This window comes from Sceloporus occidentalis, unplaced genomic scaffold, assembly GCF_023333645.1.
Source record: "Sceloporus occidentalis isolate IW3139 unplaced genomic scaffold, rSceOcc1.0.p SCAF_135, whole genome shotgun sequence".
NCBI classification, from domain to species: Eukaryota; Metazoa; Chordata; class Lepidosauria; order Squamata; family Phrynosomatidae; genus Sceloporus; species Sceloporus occidentalis.
The window spans coordinates 1,464,888-1,478,018 of NW_028317115.1; the positions used below are offsets into that span (position 1 = coordinate 1,464,888).

The following is a 13,131-nucleotide window of genomic DNA, read 5'->3' on the forward strand; positions in this document are numbered from 1 at the left end:
TGAGGGTTGCCGGGGCTCTTATAGGGAGGAGTAGGAGGGGTTAGGAGGTATCTTAACCTCTTCGGTTCTAGGTCCTTGTCCCAGGAAGAGCGACACCCCGTGGTACTGACACTACACTAAGGAAAAAAGAATTTACGGTAAGTAAAATTACTATTTTTTGGATATTTATTTGAATCTGATGTCAAGCTATGAAGAACAAACACCCAAGTGAGCTGCTTGGGGGGGGGGCATAGATGGCAGTGGACTGGTAATGTGGGAGATTTCTTAATACTTCTGTCATACCCCATTATTTTATTGCTAAAATAGCCAAGGTTTATATTCGTAACGGGAGCTGGGGTTTGTGAACTGCCATTCTGTGGAGTCGAGTGGCCTGCGTTTATCCTAGAGGTGCACGAGTCCTAGTCCTAGCTGGTTTTGGGAGAGGCATTCGTGTCAAATTTGAGGGGTAAAAGGAGAATGAGTGGGATGTGTGAGAATAGTGGTAATAAGCAAGCAGGGTAAACATTAAATCCCATATATTGTACCCCTCTTAAAAAAAACAAAAACAAAAAAAAAAGGTGCCTAGGCACATACTAATGCATCTAATGGAACCTATGTCCTTGTAACAATAAAGCAGACACCTTCAATTGGCACCCATCTGTACTGTCGCCGTAAGGGCAGTCCTGCTCTCTGCTTTAACTGTAAAGAAACACTAAGCGCTAAATGATCCAAGAACAAAAGGTGATCCAACCATATAAACAAATCAATCAGCTGATCGGGAAAGAAGTTTGAGCCAGAGGGGTTTATTCACTAAATGGAGAGTTTGGAGAAAGATTAGACATCTGTGCATTGTCAAGTTTCCTCAGGGGGGGGGGCTGGCACCTTCTGGCCCGGGTCGCAGATAAAGCCAAGTGGCCCCATCAGCCTTTTGCCCACCTGGATAACTAACAGACGCACTGGCACACAGATTTACACACACTCTCACCCTAACTCTCTTTACCTGTCCTTCACTCCCTCCCTAACACTCTCTCTCTCTCCCTCCCCTCACCCCTTTACCATCCCATAGGCTTTCTTCTAGCTGCCCAAACACCCTGCGCAAGCAGCCGCACTTTTACCGTGGGGTCACGTAACATCGCTTTACGTGACCCTCCCTAATTCCCGCTTCTGGGAGTGTGGTGGCCCAAAGCCACACTGCCTATTTATTAAGAAATTGCCCCACTGCAGGGAAAGTTTGTGGTTTTGAGTCCTTGACTCCTCCATACACCGCGTGAACGAACCCACGTGTAACACGCAGTCCGCTGACTTAGCTGTGTATTACACCAGGCCCCGTCTACAGAAGTTGCTTGCTGCTCTGCCATTGATGGAGCATAGCGATATCAGGGAGATTAAATGATCAACTACCTCTTTAGTGAATAATCCCTAAAAATCTAAACTATTGCCTGCTTTTTTTATTGTTTGTATTATAGACTCATCCTTTTTTGCTTAGGACTTTTAAAAACATGGAGCTGACAGTGACCTTCACTGAAAGTACAGTATGAGCCTCTACAGTAACCAATGGCTGAAAAAGAGTGACTCTTTTAGTGTAAATCTTCCCGCTTTTTATTTCCTAAAATCATTATTGGATAGAATCAACCCAAATGTAGAAAAAGATATTACCAGCACAGAGATCCTCCAGTCCACTAGGGGTGCTGTTCTCGCCGTGCGTAGCGCTACATGTAGAAGCATTTGTAGCATTTATATACCTAGTGCTGCTTTCCATACTTTACTTCTGGTGGTTTCCCGCAGTCGTCGTAATGAGCAAATCAGTTGCTTTTCTTTGAGATGCTACTAACGGCTTGCTGTTGCCCTCAATAAAAATGGCGGATGTGCTTATTTCGGCTCTGACTGCGGGTTTGCGCCCACAGTAAAGATGGCGAGGAAAGCACGTGCAGGAAGTTGTGAGCTTTCTGATGCGGCGCTTGTTGAAGTTTCCTGTTGATAGCAGAGATGGAGGCTGCAGGGGCGGAATATCTGGAGGGCAGATGTGAATTATCTGAGGGGATACAGGTCCTCCTTGCCCAGGAGAGCAGAGAGATTGCCCCTCACTGCCCCCATGGTGAGAATTGCCACCCGTGGAAGGGTGTATTTAATCAGATACCTCACTATATAAGCCAATAAATACTATAACGTATCAATAGTAATGGTGAATACAATATAAACCAGAATGTTTTGCTTTTGGGGCTTCTGGTCAGAGGGGAATATAATAGAAATCCTTTCACTGGTCTGTATATCAATCACCAGGAGAGATGACGTCAGTGGAAATGATCCGAGACATAGAGAAGAAGCGATCCGCCGTCTAATCTGCCCATTTTAACCGATGTAGAGACTTGTGTGTAAATCGGTTCTCTGTCTCGTCTTAGATTCAGGATAGCTTTATGTCTAACCCATGTATATTTATACTTCCTACCTGTATTATCCCCTACTGCTTCTGATGGGAGGCTGTTCCATTTATCTACCACCCTTCACATTTACAATTTCTTAAATATGTACGTTTGTGTTCACTTGCAAACCGATAAGCGGGTTTGGTAAATCTATTTTGCCCAGATCTATAATGCGAAATTGAATAAATCCTTGGCACAGTGGGATGACGTTTATAGGTCAGATAAGTAGATTATTACCTGCTGATGTACAGTGCAGAATACAGTCATCCAGCTAGCTTTCTGCTCTGCGTTGAGTGATACATGTTATCTGATATCCCGTGTGTTCATATAAAACTGTGGTGCATCAGCCAAAGGTTCTCTCGTTGTACGTCGCTGTGGACTATGATGGCACTATATAGAACAGTAAATAATGAAGGGATGGGCATGGTGCAGTAGTATGGCTATGCTTGTACTTGTGATAGCTCTATCCAGGAATTAATAAAGGGTGGGTCTGTCTGTCTGTCTTTCTACAGGTCCGACATTGCTGTTTGTCAAAGTGTCTCAAGGCAAAGAAGAAGGCAGGAAGTTCTACGCGTGTTCAGCCTGCCGGGACAGGAAGGATTGCCGTTTCTTTCAGTGGGAAGATGAGAAGGTGACGGTTTTAGATAATGACTCCATGGAGAATTGAAAGTCTGTGGAGTTGTGGTTTTAACCCTCACATCACTATTAATAAAGGGCAGCACTGGTAGGTTTCTCCACCATGAATGGCTGAGCTGCCCATGTATAATGCATAATTCAATAGGAATAAGTCCCCCTGATTTAACTATACATTATACAGGAGCAGCCAAGCTCGTCCTGCAGGAGTAGCTCATTGGGGTTGGACCTTCTTCATGTATAGTGAAGTCAAAGACTTGAAAGCGTAACTCTCCCTGTAGTGAATAGACCTCAATGTGCTGTGTTCATTTCCGATAATGTTGAATGGGTAGAAGATCTGTTGGAATTAGCTCTGATAGTATCAGATCTGTCTCAGATATATAAAAATCTGTGTCTTTTTGCACTTTCTGGTGTATATTCCCATTGTGCTTTTAAAGCTCCCCAATAGAGTGCAGCAGCTGACGCTGTTATCCATAGAAACTTTAACATACATTCATTGTTGGTGAAGCCGTTTGGGACTGTGGACTGCCCCTATTTTTACATTACAGAGAGGGTGGTAGATAAGTGGAGCAAACGCTTAGTAGACATGGTAGATGCAAATATAAGGGAATCTGACCCCTTAAGGACCAATGGCACACCTGGCACATCATGGGGTTAGATGAGTTAAAAAAAAAAAAAAAAAAAAGGTATCAAAGATGACTTTCTTCGCTCAGCCGGTGTTGCTGTAATACCTTGATATCAAGACCTTCGCCCACACCAAAGAGAATACGCAGGGCCGCGCCGTAATGAGCTTAGGAAGCGAGTTCCCACCTGCTCGCGCCCCTCTGGCGCTATTCCTTTGTCTTTAATGATCTCTTGTGGACGTCCGCTTATATGTGTCACACAGACAGCTTGCTGGTTACTGTTTAAAGAGTTATTCATGCTTTTTCTTTAATTGAAAAATATTTATTGCAGGTTTCCCAAGACAGACTTTTAGCAAGAGAACAATTCAACCGAAGCCATCAGCCGCCCCTGAGCCACGTACAGTATATGTTAAGGTACAATTTATACTGGTTTTGTACTGGGACTGTTACAGAACATTGGATTACTAGAGAGTATTCAATATTGGCATTTGATCGCTTGTGTTTATTCTATGGTTTGGTGAAAGGAGCAGATTTGCGGGGAGCAAGCCCATCAAATGTCCTAATAATGTAATGGAACCATTTGCATATTTACTAATTCTATTCACTCAAAACACAGTGCAAGGAACACAGAAATGATCTAGCACTGGATCACATGCTTCCTGCAAATGTAGCCGTTTATTTTGGTTTCCCCCCCCCCCCCCCATGGCCAATTTTTGTTGTCCATATCATTCAAATCAAACAGCCAAAGGAAGAATTGCCCGTCTGCTCCTTGTCGGCCATCCATGGGTCCTTTTGCTCAACTGGTTGTGTTGTGTTGTATTTTTGCATCATAGCCCAACATCATTGTTTTATCCTTTGTGGTTTAACTATTGAAAGCCTTGTACTGTTACTGACATTCATTAAAATAACATCACCAGATATGTATGTGGGGTTTTTTGTGTATATGCTCTCCAGGTTTCAAGAATATATCCAATTGCCGTTATCAAAAAGAAAGTTTTGCAGAGAATGTCAGCAGCTTCTGCTCCCAGAAGACTGGGATGGACACCTGGGTCACCATGTGATTGGGGACATCTCCGTTTCCCATTTAAGGAGACCCACCCAACTGCTCCATCCCTTAGAGAACAAGAAAGCTAACGCACAGTACTTATTTGCCGATAGAAGCTGCAGCTTTCTTCTGGACACAATGGTGAACCTGGGTTTTAAACGGGTGCTTTGTGTTGGAACTCCCAGGTATGACTTTGCTTTGGATTATCTTGCTGGTAAACTATATTGTATAAGTATTTATTTATCTTCCCCTGTGATCCTCAGCAGCACTAACAAGTGAGATGTATGTCCTCCTTCAGGTAGGGAGGGAAATTAATAAAATCCACCCCTCCCAGTTGCCCCCTCAGTGTCTTTCCTGCCCTACTGCAGGTAGGAGCTTCATTTATTTCACCCATCTTTTTGTTTTTTTGGTAGAGCAATCGGGAGCAAGCAGCCAGGTAACATTGGAGCCTTGGGTGGTTACCTTAGCGCTACCTGGACTCTGCCCCAGGTGTATTGTCTCTTGGGTGGGCACCTCTCCTTTATGTTTCGGATGGAGGTGAGCTCCCTTTGGTGGGATGTCCTCACCTCCACTCTCCTGTTCCAGATCTAAAGAAAATACTGGAAGCAAGTATTTGAAATGGTTGGTACCTTGAGTTTTTCAGAAACCAGATTCCTGCTTCTCCAGCTATGGCTATACCATCGGCCTCCGGGGGTTCTGTCCATAAGCGTGATTAACTCTTTCACCTCTGAGCATGAAGGTCCATCCTTTGAAGCCTTCTCGTCAGATGAGGCAGGTCAACTCAGAGAAGGTTAATTCCTTAAGTTAAAGGTGCCATTCCTGGTGCTAGTTACTTCTGTCAGAAGAGTTTCTTACCCCTTCTTGGACATTTTTGAAACCCGCACGATTCTACGTTTAACACAGAGATTTCTCCACAAGAGAATTCCCGTTTTTGATGCTGCTCAGGCCGTTAGTCAGAGACTAAGCTGCATTCCTTAGACATCAAGCGAGCACTACTGGTTTATCTGGAAGGGACTTCTCCGTATACCAACTCCACCAACCTGTTCATTTCATTTGCCTTTCCCTTACGGGACTTCTGCTGTCTCAGAGATCCATCAGTAGGTGGGTAATACAGACATTTCAGGAAGCTACAGAATGTTTGCGGCCGCCTCTGGGGCTGAAAGCTCTCTCCACTTATCTAGCGGATCTGCCTCCGTAACAGATCTCCTGAGCGATAGTTTAGTCTTGGCTTTAGATCTATGTAAAGCATTTAAGACTTGAAAGAGCTGAAACGTCTGGCGGCCGAGTTTTGCAGTCCGTTCTTTATTTCCCACCCTTTCGCTTACGTACATCTGTCTTGTTCGTGCTGCTGAGGATCACACGGGAAACATTACATTCTTACCTGGGATTTTCTTGTCGCCCCCAATATGTTTTTTCGCTTGCATGCTATATACTGGGCTTTGTTGTTACACTGAGGGGGCAGTGGGGGAGGGGGGGCGGTCTGGTTTTATTGACTTCTGGCCCTATCTGGAGCAAAAGAATCTACATCTCACTTGTTAGTCCTGGTCAAGGGTTCAGAAAGAGAATAAATTCCCAGGTAAGAATGTAATATTTCTGGCTGAGCAATATTCCAGACTATTTCTTGTGAACATTTCACAGGAAATACCTGAAAACTATTGTGTATTGATATTAACCGGTTAACTGCGTATTAAAATCTAACCGATGGAACTTTTGAGCTGAATTGGAGCAAAATCTCCAGACTCGTCCATTCTAGATGGTGAATGGTAGCTGAGAATGTTCTAGCGTAGGAACCGTTCTAGAAGAAGCAGCATATATATATATGTGTATATGCCACATGCATAAGATTTAGATTAGTATTCCACATTATATATATATATATATATATATATATATATTATAACATAGCTGTTATATTGTTGTATTGTCTATACTGACTTTGTATTCCTCTCTGTTTTAGGCTTCACGAATTGCTCAGACTTCGCGCCGGTGCTGAAAACCAACTACATATGAAAAGCCTCTTGTTAGACATTGATTTTAGGTATAAATATTAAAATTATAGTATTATGTTGCCGATGACATTTTTCCTTTTGCTTTGTAATTATCGGAACCTTCCTTCCAGTTTGGATTAAACTTAATGACATCCCGAGAACAGTTAACTTTCGGAGTGTGGTGATAGCGGCGCGTCGTCGTTCTAGAGTCTCGTGTGCCTCGCAGGTTCGGTCTGTAGCTGCCAGATATATCGCCTCTGGGGTTCATCTCCACGTGATAGGAAAGTGAGATTTGTGAGACGTCAATACCGACAGAAACGTGCGAAACGTGCAATAAAGAGATCCAATCTCAGCATTTTTCGTTAACTCCCAGAAACATAGCATTTGACTGCTAAATAAAGAGATTCAACAAAAAGTCTATTCCAAAGGAGAAGATATATAAGAATTCGCGATCATCTAGAGGGGTGGAGGCTTAGATCTAATGTAAGGAAGGGGTAGTTTACTGAGAGGGTGGTATATAAGTGGAACAGCCTCCCAGCAGAAGTAAGGGAAATTAAACATGCGTGGGATAAGCATATGGCTATATTAAATATATTATGACAAGACCAAGGACCGGGTTAGCGTTAATGTTTTTGCAGCAGGACTAAGTGGGGGAGCTGAACAGCTTTGTGTGAATCGTTCTACAGAACTGATCGCTTCTGCCAAACTTCAGGCAGCGTAGCTCTCGCTATTGTGCTGTTCGCATACACAGTAGTTTCGAAGTGAAATAGCACTCATTTATCTGAATGAAAGGCATTTTTCTACAGGAACTGCTTAATTCTTGCTGGTAGACGTGTCACAAAGTAGACACTGATGTAGCTGTACTGAGAATGTTTGTTGCCATTGCAGCAGAAAAGGCTTCAAGGTTCAGCTTTCATATGTTTAAGCATGTCTGATTTTTCCATAAGTAAGTCATGGGATCTAAAGGTTTTGGTTGAAATAGAGCATTTACCAAATACGTAAACCTCTTATTTTGTGTTTCTAATTATAGATATTCACAGTTTTACAATGAGAATGAATTTTGCCATTACAACATGTTTAATCATCATTTCTTTGGTGGAGAGGTAAGCACACGAGTTCTATTTCTTGTACCAAATGAATACATTTAGAATGTTCCCAATGAGTGTGTGTGTGCGTGTGTGTGCGTGTGTGTGTGTGTGTGTGTGTGTGTGTATATAATATACTTCATTAGTTATGTTATGACATCTGTAAGTAGGGGGGGTAACTAACAGTTTGTTCACCGAATGAATGTTCCAGGCAGCGCAGAGTATTTGTCAGAAATTCCTTCGGGAAGACGATGGTCGAGGAGTCGTCATGGTGACCGACCCTCCGTTTGGAGGCTTGGTGGAACCCCTAGCTTTTAGCTTTAAAAGATTGAGGGACTTACACAGAGGAGCTTCAAACACAGGTATGTGTGTTCACGTGGTAGCCACAACACCGAATGCCATTTGTAATTGTAAGTCCTTCAGGACTGATAGCGTACCAGAATAGTGTGTCATGGGTTGAAATCTGCAATCCGGTGGAGGCGGTACAGAAAAGTCAGCCTGGCAGCCTGCTCTCCCCTCTGGGCTTTCAGTGTTGGCTCCTGTTGAGAAACTGTTTGATCAGCAGGGCAGGAAAGGGAGTTGAGGAGAAACAGAAATAGATGAAATAGATAGTAAATTCCAAGTAAATATTTAGTGTGACCCTGGTGACATCTTCAGGGTTGGCCTCTGGTTACAGGAGTGATCTCTGGATGCTACACAAAGTCACGTTGCTCTGCTGATAGTCCAGTGAAAGAAATGGTTAAAAAGAGTCCAAACATTTCCCCCGTAATTCCCAGTGGAATTAAGACCCTTTACAAGCCAACGCATTAAGACAGTAATACAAAATATTTTAATGTTCAAAATCTAAAAAACAAAAATAAAAACCCTAAAACATACTTGTGGGGTTTGCTGTACACTTTAATGCATATGATAGCTTTGAGGTCCCTTTAAATTTTCATGTGGTCCATTTTTCAAATGCATATGTTTTCCGCATCTACCTGTACACTCGTTTCCCTGCGCATTATGTGCCCCCTCAAGACCCCCGTGCGCTGATCTAAAGTCTCCCCATTGATTTCAGTGCTAGCCCTTTCCTAGCACTGATTGGCTGCTTAAGCTGTCAATCAGTGATAAAAAAAACTCCCATTAGTTCCATCGGAAGCACTTACAGCCACTTTTTGACCGCGTAAGCAGCCAATCCCTGCTTGTCCTGGAAAAACAATCATATACCATTAGTTTGGGTAAAATAAAGGAGAACTAGGAATATTTGGGTTGACGAAAGCTATCAAAAACATAAAAATAGTAATATGTAAAAAAGGCTCTGGTCCTGAAGGGGTTAAAGTAAACTTGGAGATAGTTCATTGTTCTTAACTTAATTATATTAAACCCTATGATGCTTTACCTGACTTTTTTTTGCTCTTTTGGCAAACTCTTTGTTTAGCGTGTGTTGTGTAATGCGGACGTTAGTGTTTCACGTTAACACAACGTGTGCTTCTGGAACACGTGACATCCATGTCACATTGCCGTGTGATCGTCACTCGTACCGTTCAGCATTTCTCCTCGCGGGATGTTCACGGAAATGTTCTTCTCCCCTCTAGAAGGCTTTAAGGTGTTGCCTCTTTTCTGGATATTTCCGTACTTCTTCGAGTCCCGCATCGTGCGATGCTTTCCGGAGTTCAGCATGCTGGATTATCAGGTAATGCGAATCACGTGCCTGGATAGTCATCTTAATGTATTTGGGGCAATTAGCTCTCATTTCTTGTACGATGTTGAGGTGATCGAGATAAATGAACACTAAAGCCACAAGACAAGCGTTGCGCTCCGAACACTTGATGGCTTTTAGCTAAAAATATTCCATACGTAATTCTGTACGTTTATAGGAGATAACGGATCAATTCATAATTTAACAGCGTGAAAGGTAAATGAATATGTGGCTCTGAGGGAAGGAGAGGGAATAAAAGTGTGATAGAAACATTTAAACACATGAAGGGATTTAACAAAGTACAGGAGGGAAGTTTATTTCAAAGGAGGGGAAATGTTAGAATAAGAGATCATAATCCAAAAGTAGAGGCTCAGAGGCTTACATGTGATGCAAGGAAGTTCTGCTTTACTGAGAGGGTGGTATATAAATGGAGGAGCCTCCCAGCAGAAGTGGTACAGGCTAATCCAGTGAGGGAATTTAAACGTACATGGTAAGGGCATAAAGCTATCCTGAATCTAGGATGAGATCGAGGACTGATCACGGTCTAATTCTTTACATAAGGAAAATGGGCTGAATGGTACTTTTCTGTCATTGAGAGCTTTTAGGTCAATTATAGTTAAATTATGTAACTGATTCTAACAAAATATTTTTTTAATGTTATTTATTGGATCCAGGTAGACTATGATAACCACACTCTTTATAAGCATGGCAAGACGGGCCGGAAGCAGTCGCCGGTGCGCATATTCACAGATATCCCTCCTGAACTAATGGTGCTCCCAGCCAGTGAAGGTTACAGGTATGTCTTCCAATACGGTCTTTACAGCCGGCCAGCGATGCAAGTAATAACTGGGATTCATACAGTGAAGTAGGGCTTATGTATAACGGGCCATTCGGGGGCAGTCGGCACAAAGAGCCCCCTGGATGCTCCGGTGACTTCACCTCTTTCATCGCTTTGCCTTTGTGCCCTTTATACATAACTCCTTATATATTATACATGTTGCCGGTCTACTCCTGGTCACTGTGAGTCTTGTAAATACGTTTTTGTCGTGTTGTTTAGATGAACTCCGAATAGAGTAGGTCCTCTCCTCCTGTGCCGGTAGGCGGATTTGTGTTGTTCTTGTTGTCCGTAATGGCAGTTTTTAATGTTAACGTTCACCTCCCCCGTGTTGTAAGAGTACCCTGGAATCTGCTGCGGCTCTTAAATAAATGTCTGTGTTTTAGATCTTAATCTTTGCGCTGTTATTTTATTTTTATTTATTTTTTTATAATATATAGGCTTTGCTCTCTATGCAAGAGATACGTATCAGCTGAGAACAGACACTGTGACAAATGCAATTCCTGCACATCCAAAGTACGTTTCTTTTTCCCCCATTTAATATAATATTTCTTTATAGCCGTCTGCATAAATATTTAGTAAACCTGAACGATGGACAGTACCAACACTTAAAACATTTTCTCCTTGAGTATGCAGTAATGTGACTTAGCATTGGCAGAAACCTGGCTGCTTTATTATTATTATTATTATAATAATAATGTCTTCTCATCCTCCTTATGGCTTGTTCTTGTTTCATTAAAACAGTGGCATAGCAACCACAACTAGAACTGTTCAAAAGAGAAACCCGTGACTTCTCAAGGCACGTCATGAACTTTGGTTAATCATTTTATTGTAGGACGGCAGATCCTGGAAACACTGTGATCTGTGCGAGAAATGCGTAAAGCCGTGTAAGTATAAAACATCTGGTGTTTTTTTTGTATCGCAATTTTTTTTCTCATAATGACTACTAATTGCCGTTTTGTATGAAGAATGGGTTATAAAAGTTGCAGATGTTGTGCAGGGACGGTTGTATTAGGAGAAATATTCGGGCTCCTCGGCTTTGTTCTGTTGTAGCGTTACGCATATACCCCTCCTGCTTGTTAGCAGAGGTACTGACTTGTTCTGTGTTCAGTGCCGCTAACATTCATTGATTTGAGACAAGTTTGAAGTTGGGTATGAAGTTTAGACAAATGATTTCCAACTAGATTGCGCTCGCATAAAATGTAAATTATGAAAGGGCAGTCTTTTCTCTTTATACTGTATTGTGAAATGCTCGCAAAAATGTCCTGTTACACAGAAAAAAGTGGGCGATCACACACTGAACGGATGTGCCGAGGCTGGCAGCACTGACGGACAGTTACTGTTACTGACGCTTTTACTGCCGGATTTGATATCACCGAGAAGTCTCCAAGAGGAATAACCATGTGTGTTGTTGATAATATTGTAAAGATATCGATACGTATCTTCTGCGCCTCTAACCCCACGACCTGCACAAGAGACAGAACGTTCTGATGTACTCTAGAGCAGCCGTTGACCGTTCTCTGTGCTCTCCAGCCTGGATTCACTGTAGTTCCTGCGGCCGCTGCGCACTTCCGATCCATTCCTGCGGTAGCCTGGAGAGCGGCTGCTTTCTGTGCGGAGAGAAGGGCCACAAACTTCGGAGTTGTCCTCATCACGTTGGGACCGCAGGCTGCAAGAAGTGAGTTTTACCTTGTCCTTTAAGTACCCCATAACCATATGTTAGGTTTTCTACTTTTATTGTATTATTCACTATAGTTTATACCCTCAGGGGTTAATTCATTAGGGGGCAGAGTTGTGTTTCTGCTCCTTGGCTTCACTATACATTACAAAGAGCAAACCCCAGTTAGCTTTTGCTGCAGGAAGAGCGTGGCTGGCCCTGTATAATGTATAGTTAAATTAGCTTTAGTCTCCTTCTACTAGGCAGCTCAGTGTGAGAGTTAAAATCACAGCTGTCCCTTTAGTGAATAATGCTCACAGTATTACCGAGGGGAAATATTGAAAACTCTGACAGGTTTATAGAAACAGAATTTGAAGGCAAATAAGATCCACTTGGCCTGTCTAATAAGACCCCAAACTGAATCGGTCCTTTTTATTCAGGATAGTTGAATGCCCATCCCTTGCATGTTTAAATTCCCTCATTGTATTAGTAAAAATAATGATCCTTCCACAGCTGTAATATTAGACAACCCCCTATAGATGTGAGATCAATGACGGTGCAAAACCACCTGGAAACAATTTCATGGAAAAAGCATGTATTAAGTGCTGTGTAAATTGTTGGCGATATATAAATAAAAGAAAATCAGATAATTATCTTATTATTATATGTGAATGTTATATTCCTTTTTAGGGTGAATATCCAAGGCAAAAAGAAGTTTCCGAAAACAAAAGTTAAGAGAAACGCAGGAAAGCATGCGCCTGCCATGTCTGTGCGTAACAAGATGAGAAAATGTGGAAAGAAGAAACAGCTTCCTTGATCAATTTTTGGTCCCTAAGAAACTTTCAATACACAAACCGGTTCTGTACTGGGTTTAGATGTACCCTTTAGTGACGATAGAAAAATGAATAAGCATTTTATACAGTTTATGAAAGTTTTTCCGTTCCTCTTACCAAACGCAAGTTGCTGTGCTTTACAGGAAGGGAAAAAAAACAGAGTAACTATCACCAAACGGGCTATAGAAATCATCTGTTATTGTAAATCTACACAAATGTCTTTATTTTACCCAGTTTATTAAATATAGTAAAACCAGGTCAAATGCATATTTTTTTCTGTTTTATAGCCCAAAGAGCGAATTATCTATGTTGATGGTGCTGGGGGTGAATATTTGGTTCCCATCCATTTCAGAAG

General features: G+C 42.1%; 1 protein-coding gene across 1 annotated transcript; it reads left to right on the plus strand.

The window, feature by feature from the left end:
- Positions 1 to 1,965: 1,965 nt before the first annotated feature.
- LOC149281332 (rRNA N(6)-adenosine-methyltransferase ZCCHC4-like) lies at positions 1,966 to 12,760 on the plus strand. Its single transcript, XM_089499436.1, has 13 exons — positions 1,966 to 2,074; positions 2,912 to 3,030; positions 3,987 to 4,069; positions 4,610 to 4,885; positions 6,658 to 6,738; positions 7,719 to 7,791; positions 7,985 to 8,135; positions 9,348 to 9,445; positions 10,126 to 10,247; positions 10,727 to 10,802; positions 11,122 to 11,173; positions 11,820 to 11,964; positions 12,634 to 12,760. The coding sequence occupies exons 1-13, from the start codon at positions 1,966 to 1,968 to the stop codon at positions 12,758 to 12,760; spliced, it is 1,512 nt and encodes a 503-aa protein (XP_089355562.1).
- Positions 12,761 to 13,131: the final 371 nt, after the last annotated feature.